General features: G+C 37.3%; 1 protein-coding gene across 2 annotated transcripts in view; it reads left to right on the forward strand.

The window, feature by feature from the left end:
- Positions 1–918: 918 nt before the first annotated feature.
- Positions 919–25734, forward strand: part of LOC150088134 (uncharacterized) — a 244538-nt gene continuing 219722 nt past the window's right edge. Inside the window, exon 1 of one of the 2 annotated variants that reach the window (XM_090369346.1) lies at positions 919–1786. In XM_090369346.1, coding sequence (XP_090225472.1) covers positions 1158–1786 — 629 coding nt within the window. In that variant the 5' untranslated portion in view covers positions 919–1157. The remainder of the gene's footprint in view (positions 1787–25734) is intronic. The other variant, XM_090369345.1, reaches the window with a different exon arrangement.

Here is a 25734-nt window from a genome sequence, read left to right on the forward strand (position 1 = left end):
AGTGTTTATTCAGCCTGGTATTTTTAATTAAGGAAAATTTACTCTCATTTCAATTAATTTGTAGTAATTTCAATAAATGTTTTATCTTTAAAACTTCTCCCAAGAAATTCAGACAGATATTTTCGTGAGTTTTTGAAATATAGACGCCTATGCTTGAGGTACAAAATTAATCCTCGCCGCTCGAGAATGACATAGATCTCTTGCCAACTGGAACCGCCGAAGGCTGTGTGCTGTTGTCTTCTTCCTAGGGTGACGCAACGATTTTTTTTTTTTTTTAGAAAAGATTTGATTTGTGCTTATTTGGATCCTCGTCGTTAATATTCGAATTCGTGTTCAGAATTTAGTTCTAATGGAGAAATCTCTTTCAATCAATTAAACAGTTAACTAAAAAATAGTTTTAACAAATACGGAATTGAAAACCTCAGGTACATAAAGAAAACTGAGTATAGAATTTTACGAAGGTTTCATTTCTTGAAAAAATCGTTTGCAAACCAAATAATAATAAACACCATAATTTTCTCCCATTTCTTTTCCTGTCTATTAATATTCAAATTCTTCTTGTAATTCAGAAAAAAGCTACAAGTTTATATGCAAATTAAAATCCATTATGTACACCAATGCAATAAATAAGCATAGCACCTTTTTTTTTTTCTAATGATCAACTAGAAAAATATATAATTCCAATCGTTTGCAGAGTTCAGAGAGCAGGTCAGATAAAAGTGTTACAAGAGTCCTGAAATCGCTAAGTACCGTTCATCATTCGGAAAACAAGGGTTGTTCTATTAAACTTCACACTTCAGCCCTTCCCCATTCGCTGCCGAAAACAATGACTCATTATTTACAGTGCATATTTATAAACGATTGTAACCTGTACGCCGACCAGTTCTCTATCGCAGTCAGCGGGCGCTACTTCACGACCCCCAACTTGTACGAAAAGTGGCCTGGTTCCAAAGCCGTCCTATCGCTTCACGAAGGCCAACGGTACGGAACGAGTTAGGTTTCCAGTTCGTGTGCTAAGTCAGTGAGTGAGTGTATTGCCAGTATAGGTATGGACTTGTTGAGGGTAAGCAACGACAGGTAGTGCTGACACTTCTCGCTTGGCGGGAGAGAATTTCCGTATAAAGCACCAACCAGTCTTACTTTAAGTATTTATCAATATGGCCAAAGTTTTCGTTAGGAAATCCACCGCACTTTTTAGCGTGGTGATTCTACTGCTGCTGATGTTATGCGTTGGACTGCTGGTTGTCGTTCTGAAAGGGCAGATAATACCAGATGACAAGATGGACAGTAAAGTTTCTTCCGCCCAAGTTACCTCAACAACCGCGCCGGGTCAGCTAAACGTTCCTTCTACCACCGTGTCTACTACGACGGCGGAGACAAATTCCGTTTCCACGAGGGAAAGCTTTGCATGGGAAGATTTTAGACTTCCTCAGCATATTATACCTCTGCACTATGACCTCCTCCTCAATCCGGACATGAATGACGACGTGTTTAGGGGAGAGGTGGCAATAACTGTAAATGTCACTGATGCCACAGATTATTTTCTGGTACACGCTTATAAACTCACGGTAACTTCTTCAGCCGTGACAAAAGTTGCAGATGACACTCAAATTGACATTAATCAAGCATTTTTATATGATCCCAATGAATTTTTCGTTATGGCTCTTAAAGAAAGTGTGGATCCTGAGCTTTACAAGCTTCATTTCACGTTTAATGGATCTTTAGTTGGCGGTATTGTGGGATTCTATAAGAGCACTTACGTCAATACTATTTCAAAGAAAAGAAGGTAAGTGTTGTTATATAACCATATTTTATTTCTACTTGTAATACGATGTGACAAATTGACTCGTGAACTTCTACAGACTAATACACTTAAGGTTATTAGCGACACTTGGGAGCTGTTAATACCACATTTATTTTATTCTACTTGTAATAAACAAGGAATATAGTCGTGAGTTTCACTTGGAAATGAATGGGAATCTTTTTTTTTAATCTTGGTACTGCCTATTATGGACTATGAAGATTTTGTGTCCCTTTCTCATCAAAAATATTTGGCCATGAGTCTGGTATTTATATGGTTCATTCAGCTTTTGTAGTAAAACAGACTTTGTCTCGCCAATAATAAAATAATAATAAAGAAAACTCTTTAAGATTGTTTTACTCACGCTTACTTTTTAGTTAAAACCTGTATCTGTAATCGCCAAACATTGTTCAACCACTTTAAGAACATGACTGCTTTATATACCGATCACTGCAGTTCAAATTTTTGCTTTGAAGTGTTTTTCCAATACTTTTCATGCTACCTACTTTGCGACTAATAACTGACCAGTTGCCTTACACATACCTTCCGATTATTTTATAAGTCGAACATACAAACTTTAAATATTCTGACCCATAATCTCCAAGATGATGTTCGGCTAAAATGATTAGCTGTTAGTGAACTTAATCTAATCTCATGATTGCACTCATGAAATTGTACTGCTCAAAACAAGTATGCATCAAACTTGTTTGATGCATACTTGTTTTGAGCAGTACAATTAAGCAATTTGAGCATTACAATTTGAGCAGTACAATTAAGAAAATAAAGTCATAGTGATGTGAAAGTAAAAGCTTTGGTTTTACCACATCGTGTTTATTAGATAATTGGAGTAAGCGTTAAAAATTGCAGTAAATTAATGCGATTTAGCAGTTTACACGATCCACAACGTTCGCAATATTGTTAGCAATTATATAAGTTCTGCACTTCAGCAGAACTTATAAAATGGGTATAAAGTATATTACAGAAAATTATATTGAGAATATTTTAGAAACTTCTAGTATCATATCTTTGGATTTCATTGTTATAAGAGCCGAACTATTTATTTCAATGCTACCAAATTAGATAGTCGCTTTATATCTCCACAGAAAATACTAACACGTCTTAGCAGAACTTCAAAGCCACATGAGAAAATGATTTTGGCGCCCGATGAGAATTTTAAAATTTAGTCTTTCCCCCTCCTCTGTCTTGAGCATATTTTCGTGTGAAATTCCCTCTCCCCCTTAAAAGTTAGTCTGAGGTAGTTGCTTCATGTATCGACGCCAACAAAATTAAGCAAAAATATGAATTAATTCTTGGAAAGGAATTTCATATTCTGATCACATTTCATGTTTTGAAAATCTCGAATATGAACTTTCATTGTGACAATTTAAAAAGAAACCCCCAGTACTGTAGTACTTCCAGTTGAATTTTAGATAGCGTAGATTCATTTAGTTTGATGGTAGTTTGAGGTTTATGGTGCATCGATTATTTTCGTCATAGTAAGCTTGTTCTTGTGGTATTCTAATTCATATGTTTTTGTTTTTTTCACTCGTGTAGTACGAATTGATTGCCACATTGGTCAAGACGCATAAAGTTTAAAGCGAAATTGGATAGGCTCTTGTTGGCGACTGGGAAGTTATGGAAGACAGATATATGTATTTTTTTTAGGCAGATGCAAAAAAAGCTCGCTTTTTTGTATCATTTATTCATTATAATATTGACATTTGTACAAATGTGAGTTCACAGTTTGTTTTTTTTTTAACGTTGCAAGACCTGGAAAGTCAAGAATAATTCACCTGGAAACCTTAATGCCTCCACTTGAGATTGGCTAACTATATCCTCTACTGAAGAGGTCTTGGAGAATTACTCCAGGATCTGAATCTAAACTTCTCCAAGCGGCGAACTCAGTGTTTTGTCAGAGATGATCTAAAGTAGTAACTTAACGAAAACATTTGTAATTTTTAGCTTTGCTATTTCAGTAATTCCTTTAGTACATTTGGGGATGTTGTAGCAAATTGCGTGCCGGTACATCAGTTATTTGTGAGGCATATTTTCGAGGTTTTATGCTTTCGGGCTACAATCATTTTCAATGTCCAGCAGTCTCTTTCAGCCAGCTTCGATTTTCTATCGCAATTCATCGTTTCACATTTGTTTTTTTTTCATGCTTGATGAACGCAGACATCACTTTCGATACAGTTACTCTGTATACATTAAACAAATCGGCAACTTTAGTCACTGATGACCCTGCTAAATGTGCACTAACAATTTGGCCTCTCTGGAATTAAGACAGGTCTGGCATTTTCGTCATATACCTTTTTATATAATCTCTAAATGAATATCAGCTTTTATCATCTTTCGTTCACTGTACTACCTACAAGAAACAAGCAAAAATAATTCAGCTTTGCATGTTCATAAATACGTCATACAGCCATTACAAAACTACTACTTTCGTATAAGGTGTTTTCATTATTTGTCCACCCAGGTAAGGCGCCTCCGTGGGCAAGAGCAGCAGTGCGTAGCACACGCTTCTTGATTACACCGGGTTTCGAGCCCGTGACCACCAATTACTGAGGATGCGGAAAGGTCAGGGAATGACCACCGCATATCCCCAGAGCAATATGGCCTTAGTTACTAATGCTCCTAAAAACCAAATAACAACCACCCCAGTATATATTTTTTTCAATCTGAATGTCAGGAAGCTGTTAATTAAATGGTTCATTTCAACGCTATAAAGTGATTTTAGTTCCTAATTATAATTTATTGAGCGATAACTATCCATGCCCTTAGCCAAATATATACCTTGATCCAGATATGAATTCTAAGCAGGAAAAAAATCACCATATTATTCTCTTCATTTCCTCTGTTGTATTGGTCGTGCTTTGTAACATGGAGCTTGTACAAGCTCCATGTCATACTTCTATAAACGCAGCGTCTGTGCACAGAATGAAAAGGCAGAATTGTTCAGAATATCATAGTAGACAGCTGCATTCATGATTTCATTGATAAGTCAGTAGATCATTGAAACCACTTTATAAACAGGCGAATACCATCGCATTTCAACCACTGAACATAATTTTTGCAGTACAAGTGTGTGACTGATCATTGCACATCACATTCTGCCAATGCTGTAATGCCCAGTGCCTCTCTGCACCAAGATAGGCTATGGGATGTATTTCTAGAGGATAACTTCAGCTCACAAACTGCTGTGAAGCCATGCATAACTGAGTAAATGAGGTGTTCTGATGGATATTGATTCTACACGATTTCTTCTCTCTCTCCATTTCAACTGTAGACTTGCTCTGGGTACGTCTAAAGTCGAAATGGATAAGAGTGATGGTGATCTACCTGGCTTGGGATAATTGATCGAATCCTGGCTTCCATTTTGGGGTTATGTTTCTAACAATTGACTTTAGCTGGCTCCCACTTTCTGTTGTCTGGGGAATGGACTTACCAGCTCTGTGACAGCCTATTGTCATATCTATTGTGAAAGGATCTTCATATCTATTGTGAAAGGATCTAGGTCATTTTCTCGTCCCATTCTGTTCCATGACAGATTCCTGAGAGAATCTCGACCCAATCTGAAAGCAGGCTCCCTCCTGATCCCCGGGCAAGAGGTTTCTGCCTTGCTGATTTTCAGCGGTCTTCTTCCTTGCTATGATTTTATGCTATCCTTTTTAAGACTGCTCTCCGAGTAGTGGCCTTCTGCTCGCCGTGGGCCCTTTCTCAAGGTCCCAGGTTTTCCGTCCCATTTTCCTTCCCTCCTACCCTATACTATAAGAAGAAGAAATCTCGAATTCCTATAGTATTTCGCCATGCTTCCTCGTAAAAACATCGAGAAAATAATAAAATTTACAGTAAAAGCATATCAAGAGAATAAAAAAAAAAAAAAAATAGCGATTTTTCATTTAGTCGCTCCACTTTTGTACAGTTATCGCCTTTCAATTTTACTTTACAGGAAACATATTTGGATTATAAATTAAGAATATATTATTCTAATTTAAAAGTAAAATAAAGGAAAAATATACAAAACAAAATGAATAGTAACATAATATACATTAAAAATCAGCACAGTTACGGGTATGAATTTACAGCAACTGTCTTAAGTTATTACCTATTTATAGTAACACATATTTCAAATTTTTGAAATACACGAGAACATAGCAGACACTAAAAGCCATTTTAAATTCGATTATTGCTCTTTATTCATAAATTTAATGGTATTAAAATAATAATAAAAAAAAAAGGTTTTGGAGATTACAGAACACATTGCAAAGACCATCTGCAATCAAAGTTAATTTTTACTGACAAACTTGATTAAAATGACTTTCGCACTTCCTTTTCAGTTTCCTGCCTGTAGTTGAAATTATACGCTATTCCACGCAAATACTCGATGTTCCTCCCACCTTACAACGCCGCTATATGCTTGATTCTAGAAGTTGAAGGTTCTGCTCCAGATATAAACTGTTCCAACTTCAATTCATTCATATTTTGCTTTCTTGAAGGTATCGATGAATTTTCAACTATCCCATTGGTGACAAAGTAACAATGAATTAAATGCTCTGCGTCATCCTTCGACAACATTATTGAAAATTGGAAAACCTGTTTATGTGGTATTTGCATTCCAACTCTAGGGATGGAGTACCTTCTTATTCCCCTTAGATTGGAAGGCCAATTTCCTAATCAGATTTCGGTTGAAGGTTTTTATGGAGTGGTTTCTACAGTACAGAGAGGATGAAGATGTTCATGTTCTCTCTCTATAGAAATCACTATCTAAAAAGTAATTTTCAACCGGGTGTCGCGAGTTGATTAGTGAAGTGACGCCAGATTATGAAATACTCTTTCAAAATAATGAGAATTGTTCTTTAGGAAAATTACTGAACAACGTTCAGGATTTTCTTGTTTCGTTCTATAAATGCATTTGAGGAAAAAAGAAACAACACCGTGTGTTTTTACCTGTTGTTATGAGAGATAATGGAAAGAGGCCGGTTTCCATATTTTTAATTACTTGAAACAATAACGCAAATATAGATGGAATCAGATTGTAATAGCTTAGACGATGCATGGTGTATACTTGGTAGAGGACTGCCGAACTGTAATTGAAGCGCCATAGACAAATCTTTGTGTATTAATTTTCGGAAATTTTTTTTTTTTTTTTTTTTCTGGTGCAATCTGCAGAAGCCTCTATCGAATAATAAAAAATTACTTTTAAGCATCTTAATGTATGGAGTAGAAATTTCGAAATCCAATTTGTAAGTTTAGGAAGAGCATTTTGATTTTCATTTCTTTCCCTTTGAAGATTCTTCTTGTTAATAGGAATAGGAGGAAGGGTTGTGTTGTTAAGTAGCAAAGAGCGATATTAAAGCTGTTCCATTACCAATGATTTGTTGTGTGTGTCTGTGGAGGGGAATATACGTCAGTCTTTCCTTTTTCTTTCAGTGAAACTACTTTTTTTTTTTTTTTGCTTCAACTTAGGTCATATGACAAAGGCCTTTCTATTACGCAGAGGAACATTCATTAAATTTTTGTATAGCTTTAATCACTGTAACTCTAACGAAGGTATAGAAATATAGTTTGCTAAGGAGTTAGTTCGACTTTTTTGAATTAATATAAAGTAAAAAAACCTCTGGCGGGCAAAATCCCTCTGGCTTGCACGCCGTACAAGGGGCGATTGTAACTTTCAATCAACTGAATAAATAATAATAACGGGTAAGACCATCCCACACAACAGACTGGACATAACCCTTGTGAATAAGAAGGAAAAGGCTACCTATCTGATTGACATAATGGTACCCAACGCTGGCAACCTGCAGAAAACCCATTGGGAAAAAATCAGGAAGTACACGAACCTAAGACAGGAGATCAAAGAGGTGTGGCATATGCAATAAGTGACGACCATCCCGATCATCGTGTTAACGGTGCCAAATGGTGCCAAAAACCCTACATAGCAGCAATAGGTATCCCAGAGTACACCTACAAGGAACTCCAGAAAATTGCAATCCTGAACACGCGTAGGATAGTCAGAGTTCCTCGACCAACGGTAACACCAGACAACAACCACCCTGTGTACTTGGTAGCAGTACCCGTCACGAACTGGAATCCCCAAATCAGGAAGAAATAATATGAGCAACAACTATAATAATAAAGAATAAACAGGCATAATATCCAACTATCCGAATCGAGAATAAATGAAACTCTTGCAGAAACTTCTAAGACAATGTTTCCAAGCCAGACGATTCTCTTCCATTTCACGTGGAAATGTTAGCCTGTCTCAGGCGAGGGTAGCATGGTATTTTCTCCCGAAAACTGGGGTTTTTCGTCCAACAAAGAGCAAATCGACTGCATAACACCTGCAATTTACAGACATATTATATACAGCGCTATATGGCCTAAGTTGCTGATGAGCCTAAAGCCCTACAACAACCAGCCTCTCCCATTTTGTAGGTCACACGACAAAGGTCCAGCGATTGCATGGTTTGCGTTACGCTGCTTGGTGTACGAGTCTAATGAGAAATAAGCTAGATTATTTTGAGTGAAGGCTTTACAAAATACGGGGGCCGCTCTGTCACCCAACTTTTATGAAAGGACACTCTAATACTAGACATGAAATTTAAAATAAATAAATAGTCAAATAACAGAATATCGAAAATCTTCAGTGTCACCAGTGACAACCTTTGAAAATCTAATATATTTCACTTAAATGTTCTGAAATTCCTTTATCTCCTGCACTAAAACTAATAAACAATACAGAATCTATTCCACCTATGTTTACTTTCAAAAATACATAAAATTCAAGAAATTACATTCTTCCTTTAGCATTAGTAGAGGCATATGATGCAAGAAAGCAAGCTTATGCAGCATCATCCAAAAAAAAAACAAACAAAAAAAAAAAAAAAACACTTCCACTTCACCCCTCCGTTCGTTCGAAATACCTGTCCAGCTGAGCCTTAAATTTATTTAGGCTATCAACTTTCACAACAAGGGATGGAAGTCTGTTCCACCAACCAACTACCCGCTGGCTAAAGGCAAATTTCCGCACATCTATCCTACATCTGTCTTTCCTCAATTTGAATTTATGCCCTCTCAGGTGATTATTCTAAGCAAGAGAAAGAATCTCATCAGCATTCAGCATGCTCAAACAATTCAAGGTTTTATACACCTCTATAAGATCACCTCGTCGGTGCCTAGTTTCCATTCACTGTAATTTGCAAGACTTAAGCCTTTCTTCGTAAGAGCAACCATTTGTTCCATTCACTAATCTTGTTGCCCTTCTCTGTACTCGTTCCAGCAGCTCTACATCCTTCTTGAAATGAGGTCTCCAGACCTGTATACAGTACTCAAGGTCTGGCCTGACCATTGCCTTATACAAGGGAATAATCACCTCCTTATCCCTGCTAGAAAAATTCCTATATATCACTGACAAGACACCATGAGCTACTCTTGCAACCCGTCAGCACTGTTCAGAGAACTTCATATCTGCCTGCACAAAATACCCCCATGTCCTTTTCATTCTCTACCACTATCAGTGTAGTACCACAGAGTTGATACGTTGCTCTGGGGTTACTGTTTCACTTTACATTTGTCAATGTTAAACTTCATTTGCCACCTCTCAGCCCATCTGCTCAAACTTTCCAGATCCTGTTGCAGCAGCATAGCGTCAGTAGTGTCCTTAACAACCCCGCCAACCTTTGTATCGTCTGCAAACTTGTACATTAAGCTTGATATACCATATCATTTATAAATACAGAAAAACAACAATGGACTTAAAACTGAACACTGAGGGACTCCACTAATAATATTAGTCCACTGTGAGCAGTGTCCATTGATTACCACTCTCTGTCTTCTCCCCCTCAACAGAGAGTGGTAATCAATCCCTTTATCCATAGCAGCAATTTGCCTCCAATGCCACACTGCTCCAATTTGTGCAGCAGTCTTCCATGTGCAACAGTATCAAAAGCCTTTCTAAGGTCCAAATATACAATATCAAAGTTATTCTCTGTCCAGTTCTTTTGTGACTGCATCATAGTATCCAATCAAATTGGTCAGGCAAGACTTTCCCTTAACAAAACCATGCTGTGTCCGAGCTGTAACTGAAGTCTTGTCTAGATGATCCTGCAGTGCTTCTTTAACCAGTGCCTCCATTAATTTTCCTGGAACAGAAGTTAAACTCACAGGTCTATAATTACTTTTGACAGCCATTGATCCTCCTTTGTGAATTGGGGTCACATTTGCACATCTCCAGTCTATGGGTACCTCCCCCGAGTCCAAGGAAGCTCTCATAATTATGCCTAAGGGTTTGCTTACTTCTTTTGCTGCCTCCTTTAATATAACTGGATAAATCCCATCCACCCCGCGTGCCTTTCTTGTGTTTATCTTCAGCAATTTCTCCTCCACTTTACTCCCAGTTATTACAAGATTATCTAGCTTACTGCCAGAGTTGAACCTTTGTCATCAACAGTTGAACCATCGATATAAAGTGGACCAATCTGATTCATCCCCTTCCTCCTAGAGTTTACATAAGTAAAGAATTCTTTGCTGTTTTTCTTTGCATCCTTTGCCAAAGATTTCTCGTAATCTGCCTTCGCCTGCCTAACCTCCTTTGTAACTTGGTTACAGATCAGCTAATATCTATCATAGGTTTCTGTGTCACATGTTAATTTATATGTATCCCATGCATTTTTCTTCTCTGCTATATGTCTCATTAGTTCATCTGACATCCATTTAGACCTAAACCTTGAACAATATTTCTTAGTTGGTATGTAAAGCCTAGTAGCTTCCAAGATAAGTTCTTTGAATACTTCCCATTTTGAATTTGCTGTTGGTAACATCATCAGTTGGTCCCACTGTGTGGAATTTAAATACTGTCTCAGACCATCGTAGTCGCCTTTACGAAAGCAAAAACCCTTCCCTTTACCCCTGATGGTAGTTACCTCTTTGAGTAAATACCATTTCAGCACACTGCGATCACTGCCACCTAGTGGTCCCTGTATCTGCAGATTCTTAATGCATGAAGAATCACTACTGATAATCAAATCAAGAGTATTACTCCCTCTAGTTGTCTCCTGCACATGCTGATGTAGAAAACAATCATCCAATAAATCCACAAAAGCCTTGCGTGTGTATGTGTGAGTGAACAAACCACAAATTCCAGTCAATATCTGCGAAATTAAAATTCCCCATTATAAGACTCTCTGATTTACTGGCCCACTCTATTTCTCTGTACAGTTTCGTATTATACTCATCAGAGTCATTAGGCCTATAGCACACTCCTACTCTCAATTTGGATCTCCCAATGCTTATGTCACACCAAACTGACTTGACACTACACTGTCCAGCGATGTTGACTGACTTTACTTCCTTGGATTTTATGTGTCTTAACTAATAGCATAACCTCTCCTCCCTTCCTATCCTGTCTATCCTTTCTGTACACATTGTACTCAACAAATTCCAGTTTTGCATTCCTTATATCTACAACACGTCTCTGATATCCCAAGAATATCCGCCTTTGATGCTTTGAGCAATACCTCAAATTCATCAAATTTATTTACCAAACTCCTAGCATTGGTGTACACGCAAGTATACATGCACCTGTTCCTGTTCTTAGCTACCCTAACACAACTCGTGTGTTTACTTGTACCGCAATGACTCTCAGCAGTCCCCGAAATATCCTGCATCTTGTTTTCCAGGCTTCTGCTCATTCCAATAGAAGCAGTGCCAGAATCACTTTCACCTCTGCCAGTGGCTACTGTTAATCTATTAGTCCTTGTATCCCCCAAGCTAGCAGTTTTCCGACCCACCTAACACTGCCTCGATAGCATCAGCAAATATTCTTGCACCCTTTCTATTTAAGTGTATCCCATCCCTGTAGAAGCAGACTCTCCTGTTAGCAAGTATAGACCAGGCCGAAAAAAATTCCACCCCTTGAACCTTCCTCAATTTTTCCAGGGCCGAATTGATCGACAAGGCTCTCATCATATACTCCCTTCTATCGTGTCTGGGCAGAATTGCAGACACTTTCAAATTCAACCCTAATTCACGGCTTTATTTTCAACAGTGACCTATACTTGTGCCGGTCTCCTACTCTTAATATCATTAGTGCCAATGTGTACAACTATATCACCTTTTGTGCCCTTAAAAGATGATATCCGCTCTACAACGTCATCAACCTTTGCCCCTGGCAGACATACCCTGGTCCTGTTCCACCTATCCTTTTTACAAAGCATGTTTCCCTGACAATAGTCACCAACAACTACTAGTTCCTGTGGGACCAGCGCATTCTGCCTTGGGGCATTCTTCTTTACTGTATTAATCGTAACATCTTACCATTCTTGGAACAAAGCAATCATAAACAATATTTTTCTTATGAGCAGTGTTAACTCTGTAAATTTCAAATCTGTTCTACCATGGAATATTGTTCCCTAGTCTGGGAGAAAAGATGCCCCTCAAACCTCTCTAAAAATCTTTGAATCTCACCAAAAGAATACAGTGAGGGATTGATCGTTGATGATTCTCTTCCTTTCTCATAAAGTCACTACACTTATGATTATGATCACATAGATGTTATCTTTCTGCTGCATGTTTTTTACAGAAATTTCCATGGATTTGATTCTTCGAAATCAGTATATGTAATTCCCCTCTTTCTTCTAAACCAGTTCGAATACGTGCATCAACTAGCCAGCACCCTTTCACATTTCAACTCTCTGAGATTGCTTTTCTTCATTTATTCCCGCTAGCTTTTTTTCTCTTCAACCTTCTTCCGCGTCCACTTCCAGAAAGTTAAGGCACTTAAATGTTTCGTGGTTATCCCCGGTGTGCTGGAGGATATGAATAACGTCAGAAGATTGGCTTAAGATATTACTTTTGCTGCCGTCTTTGTAAAATGGCTCAAGGGCAGCTGCCGACAAATGCGTGAGAAGCTTTCTCACTCTGTAAGTATATACTGTATGAGACTGTACATTGGTATATATCCTTATAACTGATGATAAATGTTCTTGCCCTCAGTGGTGTTCATTATGATGTCGAGACGACGTTCTTCTCTTTTAAAATGCAGTGACTTTTCCAAAAAGTATCCGGCAATTCTCAAGTAGTCTCACTATCAACAAAAACTAGTGGTTAACGAGTGAGACTGCAAGTTTCATTGCATTACCAAGAATAATTAAACTATCGGCTTAATTAGTATTAGAATTATAATTGCTAAATAATTCAGGGACGTGAGCTTTTTCTGCATCTGACAAAAAAAAAAAAAATCCACAATTCATACCTTTCCAGTTGTCAAAAAGTACCTGTCCAATTCCATTTTGAACTTTATAAGACTATTTTACAGGCAATTCATTTCAGTGAACTTTAACAAGCTGCCCGGAGGTAACTTTGAGATCCAGCCTTCTGTTACTCCCGAAATTTTGTATTTGTGTCTCCCCTGGTTCTTTTCTCTTTTCCAGTAAAAACATGCTTCCCTCGTTCATTGTACTGATTCCCTTCAGGACATTATACACTTCTATCAGGTCTCCCTAAGATGTCTAGTCGCCAAGCCAAGCTTTGTAGGCCTTACCTCTAAGCTGTTCTTTATATTGACATCGATTAGCACCACTCGCCAATTTATTTGGCCTTTTCTGAACCCATTCTAGAAGTTCTATGTTTTCCTTCGAGTGTGGCCTTCATACCTGAACATAATATTCTAAAAGAGGGCTTACCACCGTCTGATATAAAGAAACATCTTTTGAATCTCCAATTGTCCAAATTAAATGTTAACGCTGCGATACGAGCAATTAATTGATCTGAAGAAACTTTCTTTACTTCGCAGCTTTAATAAAACGTTCCAGTTAGCAAAACTCTTTTTCTAAAATATCTCACTACCATTTCTTGTCAAAGTATCCATCCCACTCTTAAGAGAAGAATAAAATTTTATTATCAACCTAACAAAAGGCAAATTAATAAGTTTCTTTCCTAGGCTCTCAAAGAGACTCCCTATTTTCTCCCGGCTGTAATTGTTTTCTCATTACACTCCTTCCGAGACCTCTCTGATACCAGGACATTATACTGGTATATCCACATACTACACATGCATCTTAATGCTTTCACTCAGGCATCGGTTCCCTGTCTGGATGGCCATTCAAACGCCTCAACAGGTGAAAGTTGAGTCGGGATTGTGTGTTAGATGGTCAACGCTTCCTATAATTAACGATCTAACCAATGTCGTGTGTTTTGGGCCTTAGTGGAATGGATCGCACCAAAAATAGGCTGGTTACTTGAAAATGACTGGACCATGCAAAGTCTTTGTGGGCTTAGTTTTACTTTCCTCCGTCTTTAGCACTCAAAAATCGAATAACAGCATGTATTTCTTCCGTTGTTTTCTTTCCAAGTAAGACAGTCATTTTTGTTTATCGCCTAATATCAAGAAAGGAATATAGCGTCCTGTAACAAGTTAAAAAGAAACGTCATCACACATGAGGTGTGAGATTTCTTTTTCATGTGGTTTCACTTTTAAGAAAGACAGTTACTGGATCAAAACATGTTATTTTGCTTTTCAAACCGCCTCATTTGCTCCATTTTTAGTTATTTCATTTAACTCTTAATTCGCAGATCAAATCACTAAAATATCTGATTAATTAAATGATTAACTTGCTAAATTACTTGAAAGAAATAAGTAAATGAAATGAGAAAGGTGAATGGGTTGCCTCAATTTTTTTTTTTTTTTTAACAAAACACCAATTCCAAATGGGTGAAGGTTATAACTTCAATGGCTGCCGTCTTGTTTGAAGATGGCCAATCGAGATTAAATTATTCCCATCACGATACACTAGTAACGCTTCATATGCATAGAAAAATTGCTTTGGGTCGATCATTTAAATGCAAAATTTATTAGGAGAGGACGAACAGATAAGCGGCGCCTCACACATAAGACCGATGATGTATCCTGTGTGTTATCAGACACTCAGCCTAAAACACTGATGGATCCAATATCTCTCTTTAACAGAAGATTTAGGAGAAGTCCGGTTGGCCTGCCTCCCTAAAATCCACTCATGCACACCTTCTCGATGGTAAGCCCTGTTACGTCACCTAGGTGGCAACGAACGTGCAGAGTGGTTCTCTTCAAGACGCCTGGTCAGCGTGAAGAGGAAAAGACCAAACCCTCCAGCAATGAGAACACAACAAATAGAGAATTATACAAGGAGCGAGGGAATGATACCAGCAGTGGGGAAGATGGATTGCAAAGTAGCAACACATACGACATACCCGATATTCTTCCTGATGAGGTAGAACATGCATTGAAGAAAATGAAGAATCGGAAAGCCCCGGGGGAAGATGAAGTTACTGTAGAGTTGTTAAAATTGGGAGGAAGAGACATAACACAAAAACTGGCAAGGCTCTTCACAAAGTGCATTAGAAAAGGTGTGATGCCTAAGCAGTGGAATAATGCAATCATAGTTTTGCTGCATAAAAAAGGAGATAAATTGGAAATTATAGACCAATTAGCTTGTTATCCCATATCTACAAGTTGTTCACAAGGGTCATTACTAACAGATTAGAAATAATACTTGATGAGAATCAACCGAAAGAGCAAGCTGGCTTTAGGACAGGATTCTCAACTATGGATCACCTTCACGTAATATCACAGCTAATGGAGAAAGCAAATGAATATAAAACACCATTATGCCTGGCATTTGTGGATTATGAAAAGGCATTTGACTCCATACAGCATAAGGCAATGTTTCGGGCACTGGAAAGACAAGGCATAGATACTCCATATATTATGATTTCGAAGAAAATATATGAGAGTGCTACATCCTTTATTAGACTAGACAAAGACAGTAGCAAATTTAAAATCGAGAAAGGAGTTCGACAAGGAGACACAATATCTCCGAAGCTGTTTACTGCTGCCCTTGAGGAAGCTTTCAGAAGATTAGACTGGTCGCAGAAAGGAGTCAATGTGAACGGAGAGTACCTAAACCATTTACGATTTGCAGATGACATTGTGGTCATAAGCCACGATCCCAAAGAATTAGAGGAAAATCTTAATCAGTTATGCACAGTTAGTAAGGATTTTGGACTAAAGGTGAATATGGCTAAAACAAAAGTAATGATGAACAAGTATGCCACGGAAAGGGAAATAATGATTGAAGGAGCAGTGATTGAAAAGGTGGAGTCATATACTTATCTGGGACACGTTATTAGCTGTAATAATGATAAATGGCTGGAAGTCAAGAGAAGAATAAATTTTGGATGGATAGCATTCAGGAAATATAGTCACATACTGAAGAGCAATATCCCAGTTTGTCTGAAACGTAAAATAATGAATCAATGTATACTCCCCACCATGACTTATGGAAGTGAAACTTGGGCACTCACCAAAAGAATGGAAGAGAAGCTAAGAACTACACAGCGAAGAATGGAACGAATTATATTGGGAATTAGAATGTTAGATAAGAAGAGAAACACATGGATTAGGCAGCAAACTCAAGTAAAGGACATTCTTATCAAAACTAAAGAACTAAAATGGTCTTGGGCAGGACACATAGCTCGAAGACATGATGACAGATGGACTAAGAAAATAACAGAATGGTACCCAAGAGGAGCTAGAAGAAAACCTGGAAGACAAAGGCGGAGATGGATAGATGAAATTCATGAGTTTTTGAGTAGTAAATGGATGGCCAGTGCTCAAAACAGAAGGAACTGGAAAGTTGCTGGAGAGGCCTTCATCCTGCAGTGGATTGAAAATGGCTGATGATGATCTTATGTACGGCACTGTCTAAATCTTCTGAACTCAGAACACTTTTATACAATTATATACTCCAAAATACAGAGAAAAAGATTAGAAAAAAGGTATAGAGGTAATGCAATTAATAAACAGACTCTGACTTTTTTATTTGTATAGCATGAGGGAATATAGAAGATTACTACAATAAGTAGTCTAATTGCTTTTGAAAAGCTTTTGCAGTGACAGGAGAATACAGGTGAAGCATGTCTCCTCTCTTCTTATCACTGTACAATTTTTTTTTTTTTTTTTTTTTTTTTCCTGAACTGTATGAGGATGACGGCTGTCTTGCCTCTTCGGTCTGCCACGAGTTCATTTTTAAATTTATGATATTCAAGTTTTAGCTTTTAATATTTTACCTTACGTCTAATAGCTGATGAGGGAATATGTTGTGTCCGTTGAAAATATGTCGTTTAATTAATCACGATATTATTCTATTCAACACATTTAAAATTAAATCAGTCTGGTTAACGTTCAGATATTAAAAGAGGATATCTAGGTTATTGGAAACAGTGAGGTTTAATATTTGTTTCCCATACGTTATTACTTTTTATTCAGTGAGTAACGACTACTTGCGCACATCGCTTGGAGACCGACGAACCAGAAATCCTCATAAAGAGTTGGAGTGGAAGAAACAAGCTTATCTTCAGATAATAACTTATGGATGCTTCTTAGGGTCGAGGGTTGTTACGTATCAGGATGGCTGGGTAACCTGGATCGAAGCAGACCGTTGTAAAAGAATCTGTGAGCCGTATCAAGCCAGTGAGTATATCGACAAGGAACTAGACAAGGTCGGCCTTGGGAAATGCTGCGTGAAGTCTTATTCCATCGATAGCATTGGTAAATGCGTTTTATTAAGCTCTTTTACACAACCGAATGGAAGCGTCTCACGTGACAAGCAAGCAACCCTCAAAGACGCCTTTACGAAGTGATACGGTACGGTGTATTTACGATTATCAGAGTAGGTCATTGAGCGAGAAAGTTACGGTTCAGAAACACATGAATGGAAAAGTCTCTTAATTTGTTTTCGCTAGGGAAGCTCTGCCAAACTATCACTTTTTCAAAATATTTATTCGTAATCACATCGTATATCCAATCTCATAAAATATATTGGCTAGAAGATAAAAAAAAAATCCAAGAAATTTAGAATTTAGCAAGCTGATCAATGAGAAATAACACTATGTACATATTGATTGCTTAGAGTTTGGCGATTTCAATGAGAGCGAAGGAGGGAGAGAGAGAGAATTCACCTGGGGTTCAGTTTTATTGTTGTTGTTGCTTGGGTTTTATTGGCGCATTAGCGACTAAGGCTATAATGCGCCATTCAGTTTTATATGCCTTAGTTGCACAGGATGTCCGAAAAAGAAACATTTATTATTAGAAAAGCTCAACTTTTGAACAAATGCATTTTTACAATAAATATTTTTCACATTTAATAATAATAGCTAATAACTCATTAAATTATGATAATTATCATTAAATGATTATAGTGCAACGATAATATTGAATAATTAGGATTACTAAATATTTATACGATTTGAGAAAAAGATTTATGAGATCTTTTTCCTGTATGTTTAGTTTGTAACAGACTTTTTCCTTTAAAGCGCCTGTAGATAACATTTGATTCGGGAGAAAACGGTCAGGTAGATATAGTTTCCAATACTCTGTGCAGAATGTTGGAATTGTTCGGAGTTACGGCCGACCGGGGTATTCGCAGCAGCAGGAATTCCAAATGTGTGGTATCCAATCTTAGGATGGAAGGAGGGCTTTCCAAGTTGTTCATTTTAGTAGCCAGAACTCTGCTGCAAAGATTGGCCTTTTGGTTGTTAAAGCCGATGATGACAGCACTTCAGCAGCGTACAGAAACCGAGGATATATCACAGATTTTATACCTTTTTTTTTTTTTATTTAATTGGGGTTTCTTAATATATATAGTAGATATTGCTTTGCCGTCCATCGAATCCAAGTAGCTCTCGAAGTAAGCTTTTCTATGTGACCAGAATAGCATAGGAAGGAATTATTTAGATCATGCGGTTATTCGGATTAAATTATGGACATTTTTTTTTTCAATCACCCAGGTGTGTGTTTCACAAAACCAATAATTTATTTCATTTAAATAACAAGAGAGAGAAAACTAAGGTTGTGGTAGTTGAAAGAAGAGGAAAAATGGGCGATGTTTAGAGCAGAGTTAAGGAAGGTTTTACCTAAGACAGTGGTGAACAATCTGGAATCAGATTGGAAAGCATTTAAACACTGTACAGTAGGACTGACAGAGCAGGTTTGTGGAAGGACAAGCAATAGAAGGAGATGGAAAGAAACCCCATAGTGGAATGATAGGACGAGAGAGGCTGTGAAAATCAAGAATAATGCATTCAGGACCTACTTTCAGAGCAGAAATTATGAGAATAAAGAGAGATATATGAAACCGTGAAGAGAGGCTAAGAGGATAGTTAACGAGGAGAGAAAACTGTGGTTGGAAGAATAGAGTAAAACTCTACGACAAGATATCGACGGTAATAAAAAGACGCTGTATGGGGTGAGGAATAGAAGAAGAGATGGTGAACAGAGCAAATACTTGATGGACGAGAATGAGAACCTAATAACCAAGGATAAAGAGATAAGAGAAACATGGAAGAAGTATTTTGAAAATCTGTTGAACGTGCAGGACAGCCAGCTAAAAGGACAAAGGCAGGTTGATCATAGAAGAGGAGATGGAAGAGAAGATATGAAGAGAGAGCAGACAGACTTGACGTGGAATGATGTAGTGCAGGCATGGAAATACATCAGGACAGGTAAGACTGCTGGCATGGATGAGATAAATGGAGAGATGCTGAAGGATACAGGCGAGGCAGGGATAGCGTGGACATACAGACTGTTCCGTAAGATCTGGTATGAGAGACAGGTGCCGAAGGACTGGAAAGAAGGTTTGATCATCCAGTTGTTCAAGAAGGGGAAAGGGAAAAATTGTTCCAATTATAGAGGCATCACATGTGAGTAAGCTGTATGAGAGGGAGTGTTAGAGCTGAAGATAAAATGAACGATTGAAAATAGGATGGCCGAGGAACAGTATGGTTTTAGGCCTGGCAGATCGACTGCAGTTCTAATTTTCTGAATCAGGAAAATGATGGAAAAGTGTTATGAACATAACAAAGAATTATGGATGGCATTTTCGGATAAAAAGAAAGTGTTTGATGCCGTAAAGAGAGAGAAAGTGTGGGAGGTTTTGAGAAACTTGGGGATAGAGGAACATCTTGTGGAGAGACTTGGGAGTATATGCACCGATACAGTGAGCAAAGTAAGAACACTGCTGGGGGTGACGGAGAACTTCGAAATAACGTCAGGTTTGAGGCAAGGAGGCGTCCTGTCACCACTACTATTCATAGCTGTCATGAATGATGTGCAATGTAGAGTGGTGGAACAACTTGGACAGGACCAGATGAAAGTCATGCTCTTCGCAGATGACCTCTGCATATGGGGAGAGAGCAACGAACAAGTGCAACGGCAAGTTAATATATGGACTGGTATGGCCTATGAATTTGGACTGGTTTTCAGTCAGCAGACGAGTGAAGTAATGGTTCTAAAGAGGAATGGCGAGCTTGACGGATACATTACAATGGAAGGGAAACAGCTAAAAATGGTTAACAACTTCAAGTATCTAGGCAGCACCATTACAAAGACCAGAGTGATAGACTAAGAAATAAGTAGAAGGATACAAGCGATTGGGAATTTCTATAGGCAGACAAGAGATCTGATCCTGAACAGGAACATATCACTGAAGTGTAAGAAGGCTATATATAAGGACTATTACGTACCAATTCTGACGTATGCATTTGAAACTTGGACTATGAGGAAAAAGGACGGATTCAGGGGGCAGAAATGAGATTTGTGAGAAGCATAGCCAGAAAGACAAGACGCGACAAAATCAGGAATGATGTGATTAGGAAGAGAATTCAGGTTTAAAAACTCCAGAATAGGATTGGAAGGTCCCGTTTAAAATGGTTTGGACATGTCAAGAGGATGAACGAGAGGCGTTTGCCAAGAAGAATGTTTGATTTACAATTAAGCGACAAAAGACCAAGAGGGAGACTAAGAATGAGATGGCAAGACATGATAAAGACCGATGTCATTAAGAGAGGAGGAAACTGGAGTGAAATGAACGACAGAGAGAAGTACACGGACAGGGGCATGGTGGCAAGGCTTCATACGCCGACCCGTGGAATAGCAGAATGATGACAGATGATGATGAGTCTTTATGTAACTCATATATGAACTGGGTTCTTAGGATTTTAAGAAGAAACATGAATTCCATGCAGTTAATGAAAAGTAGAAGACTTTATCTTCTTAGGATCTGTTGCTTACGCCATTATCTTTGACTGACAGGGATGCTTTGTCTTCATCTTTGAATAATAAGAACATTTTGTAATTTAAGCTCTAACTTTTATGTTAGTTGATACTTCCCCAAATTCTGGACCACTTGTGGTGTTTAGTTTAAAATTTGATCCCACAAAGCGAGTAATCACAGGAAGTTTTTAATTTTTTTCTAGAAAAAAGGTGGGTTATAGTAGCGCGGCTGTTTCTATCTTTACTTTTCAGGGTTTTTTTGGCGTGTTTAAAAAATTTATTTTAACATCCGATTTTTATTAACATAAGTAATAACAAGAAAAGAATAGCGAAAGCTTAAAAATAAATAAAAAAATAAAGCATAAGTAATAACAATAATTGTAAAATATTAGATTCTGAAAGTAACTGCGGAAGAACCTTTTTTTTAAATTTTGTGGAATCATCCAGCAGAAGGTGAGGGGTAGAGGGATTTGTTTCAAAAAGTGGAACTAATTTTTTAAACAAATTGGTACTTTTGTCAATAAAAAAATATACTTCTGGTAAATTTATAAACCTGTTATTTGTAAGAAAATGAAGTGATACGATTAGTTCGCCAAATTTTCAGTTTGAATTATTGGGGTAGATCAACTTTTTTTTTTTTTTTTTTTTTTTTATTCAGTAGGAAATATCACGTTGAACTTTATTAAATCTCAACCGGTTTTCTTTTAATCTGCATATACAGCGATTTTTTTTTTTTTTTTTTTTTGGGACGGTACACCACGATATGGAGCATCGGAATCTTTATTAACGAAATCTTAATCGGTGTGGCATGCGGATGCAGTACATTTTAGAAATTTGTAATATTCAGTATTTTTTTTTTTTTTTTACACGTCTACCTAGTATTCACTAGACGCTACAATTTTATTTAATCACCCATGGGGCAAAGTAATAACGAGATTATGAGTGAATTCGTATTAAAAAATAAAATAAAAGGAATTACTAGTTTCTTTTGACTTTTCACAGCTAAGAAATTAAAAACAGGTGAGAAAATTAGTGACGAGTTAACTACAGAGACTTTTTGTTCCTGATAATATCCGTGTCAACAGCAAGGGGTGACTGACATAAATGACTGGCCAATTTGTTGGACAGTGGATCAAATAAAAAAAGACTTCCTTGCGAAGTATAATAAAGGCTATATCACAAAAATAAGAGACTTAGATGTGCATTATGTAAACCAATTTGAACTCCTGGAGTAGAAAAGAAGGTGTACATGAAGATTTATAAGGAATGGACAAATAATGGCGAAATGGTTACCTATTTTGGAGAAAGTAGACAGCACCATCTGTTGTCTTTAAGAAAGAAAATTTTCGATCATAAGGAAACAGCAGGACATAGAGCTGCTATAACACTGCTTCAGAAGTTGAGAAAGAGTCCCTTGAAAATCTGTTTCAAAAGTTTATCTGATGAAAAATTAACTGTAAATAAGATGCTCAAAGAAAATCAGCTTTTTTATCATTTTGAATCAGAGCTTGACCTACAAGAATTAAATGGAATTGACATGGGTCATATTCTTCATTCAACTAACGCTTGCATTATAATATCTTGAAACACATCAGTGATGAAATGGGAAAAAAATTGGCTAATAAAATCGTTATATCGAACAGTAAAATTTCATTGATAATTGACGAATCAACCACATTGAGTAGGAAATCCACTTTAATCGGATACGTTCGAACTTGCACGTTGGACAGTGGAATGAGTTCTGCTGTAAACTTGTTTCTAGTTTTAATCGAACTCGAAAGTGTTGCTGAAAAAGGGGATATTTGATTCTCTGATTGCCTTCAGTCATATGGCAGGACGGAAAACTACTTAAAAACTCAACTCACTTAATTTGTGTCACATGTGATGGTGTAGCTGTTATGATGGATAGTAAAAGTGGGATTACCAAACTAATGAAAAAAAATTCCCTCATTAATTATGTGACAGTGCGCTAATCACCGATTAGAACTATCAATTGGTGATACTGCGGAATTCGTTTCAGGTATCGATCGATAGATTTACAGCATTTATTGACAAACGCAGGAATACCTAATGGAAAAGACGGTTTCAGGAAAATTGAAGCATTTGGTGAACGCCCTGAGTACGATACAGATTTCGTCAAGTGAATGTGAACGAGGATTTTCACAAGCGAATCGGGATCATCAGCGCAACCAGAGCTTAGCTGATGACAAAAAATGCCAGAGAATTGAAGGTGTGCGCAAATACTGAATTATTAAAAATTGGAATAATTTTAAGCACACTATGAGTAGCATCCACTTTTCGGTTATTTTGGCTGTTTGGAATAACTATGAGGCGGTAGTTAATCATTTTTGAGGACCAAAGCAAAAGATGCACGTCTGAAGGATTTTAGAAAAAAATTACAACTACAAATTTTATATTAGACTTAGGTTTAAGTCGTGATGTTCTTCAAGAATTATATTCCAGAGAAATTATACTCCAATCGATCCAAAAGCTTTCCACAGAACTTTGAAACAATCAACAGAAAGCAAACTGCTTGATAGTAAAAATGCTGATTTAGCAGCGTCGGTCCAAGTACTTGATAGGAAAGAGTGGCCTGAAGATCTTAACTCTCAAGTGACATTTGGTGAGAATTAAGTTTCAGTTAAATGAAAGAGATAGCATTCGTGTACTTCGGTAATACCTAATGGAGAAGACGGTTCCAGCAAAACTGAAGCATGTGCTGAACGCCCTGACTACGATACTGGTTTCATCAAGTAAATGTGGACTAGGATTTTCACAAACGAATCTGATCATCAAACCAAATAGAGCTTTGTTGATGACAAAAACATTTTCTTCGCTACCATTTCTTAAAATTGTATGTCCATCGCTGACACGCTTCGATACAGCAAAATATGCGAATTCGTGGATGCTTCAGAAACATCATTCAGCAATAGACACAGATTTAAGGAAAGATGTCGGCATATTGTGCCGGATGAGAACATTAATATCTGAACATAATAAACTGCGCAGTTGGAACGCATACATACTAAATAAAAATATGCAATTACAGACACAATATACTGACGCTCCATTGCTTTCACTGTTTTGGTGCTGATCACACACACTTAACAGCCAGTCAGTATGTATTGATTAAAAAAATCCTCGGAATAATCCGATATTTGTTCTAATATTTTCAAAATTTAATATATTGAAATAGCTCCACCCTGAACTATATTCAGTAACATAGTAAGCACGAAGCCTTGTACTCTAAACATTCATCATTATTGAAAGAAGGCATTTTGGAACTATCCAGAAATAAATCGCTTCCTTCCGCAGATGAAGAAAAACGGTTCCCTTTCGAAAAGCTCATTTCCACTTTGCGGTTTTATGATATCACTAGGTACTGCATACAAAAGAGGTTTAGTACCCTGAGGAGAGCAGAAAAGAAAATAATAGCAAATAAATTCCACGAACAGTGGAGAACTCCAGAAAATTTTACTCGTACATTTTTTTTTTTTTTTTCAGTCAATAAAGAAATACGTTTATTTTGAAGTTGTATTCCTAAATTAATTACCTGAATTATGTAAAAAAATTGGTAATTCGTTATAATCGGAATGGCATCCATCCTCAAAAAATGTAAAAAATCTTACGCATTTAATTTTAAATTTATTATACTTTGGAATAAACAACCCATTTAAAAAGATATCTATCTCAGTAACTAATCATAAATATGTGCAATATTAAAATTTTGAATGGGTTGTTTCAACCCATTCAAACAGAAAGAGCAAAGGGTAACAAGAGTAATTACAGACCTGTTAGTTTAACTTATTTTCTAGGGAAAATAATGGAACGCTAAAGAAGAAATTAACGATCGTATAGACAAGGCTACAATTATACTTCAGACACAGCAAGGGTTTGTTAAGGGGAAATCTTATCTGACCAATTTGATTGGATACTACGATGTGGTCACAAAGGAACTGGATGCAAAAAATAATTTTGATATCATATTCTTGGATTTCAGGCGAGCTTTTGATACTGTTGCACATGGAAGACTACTGTACAAACTGGAACAGAATAGCATTAAGGGCAAGTTGCTGCTATAAAAAGAGGGATGGTTGAGTGAGAGAAGACAGTAGTATTCAATGGACACTGTTCTTCGTGGACTAATGTTATTAGTGGAGTCCCGCAGGGCACGGTGTTGGGCCCATTGTTGTTTTCTGTATTTATTTATGATATTGATAACGGCATATCAGTATCAGACTTATGTCCAAGTTTGCAGATAATCCAAAGGTTGGCAGGATGGTTAATGGCAGTAATGACAGTATGCCACTGCAACAGGATTTAGAGCAGATGGGCTGAGAAATGGCAATTGAAGTTTTACATTGAAAAATGCAAGGTAGTGCATATAGGTAGCAGTAACCCCAAAGTAACGTACCAAATGTGCAGAACTACACTCAGGGTAGTGGAAAATGAAAAAGACCTGGAAGTAATTGTGCAGTGAGATATGCACTTCTCTGAGCAGTACAGACAGGCTGCCAGGACAGCTCATGGGATTTGTCAATAATATACACGGATTTTTCTAGCACGGATAAGGAAGTAATTCTCCCATTATATAAGCCAATGGTCAGGCCACATCTTGAGTATTGTATACAGATCTGGAGGGTTCATTTTATGAAGGATGTAGAGCTGCTGGAATGAGTACAGGGACGGGCAACGAGTTTGAGTGGAAGAAAGGGGTGCTCTCGCTAAGAAAGGCTGCAGTTCTGAAAATTGCAGTCTAGATACTAGGAACCTGCGAGGTTATCTGATTGAGTTGTTTAAGATTTTAAATGGATTGAGTATGCTCAATGGTAATGGGATTCTTCCT

This window comes from Mastigoproctus giganteus, chromosome 3, assembly GCF_048544385.1.
Source record: "Mastigoproctus giganteus isolate SK-2022 chromosome 3, ASM4854438v1, whole genome shotgun sequence".
NCBI classification, from domain to species: Eukaryota; Metazoa; Arthropoda; class Arachnida; order Uropygi; family Thelyphonidae; genus Mastigoproctus; species Mastigoproctus giganteus.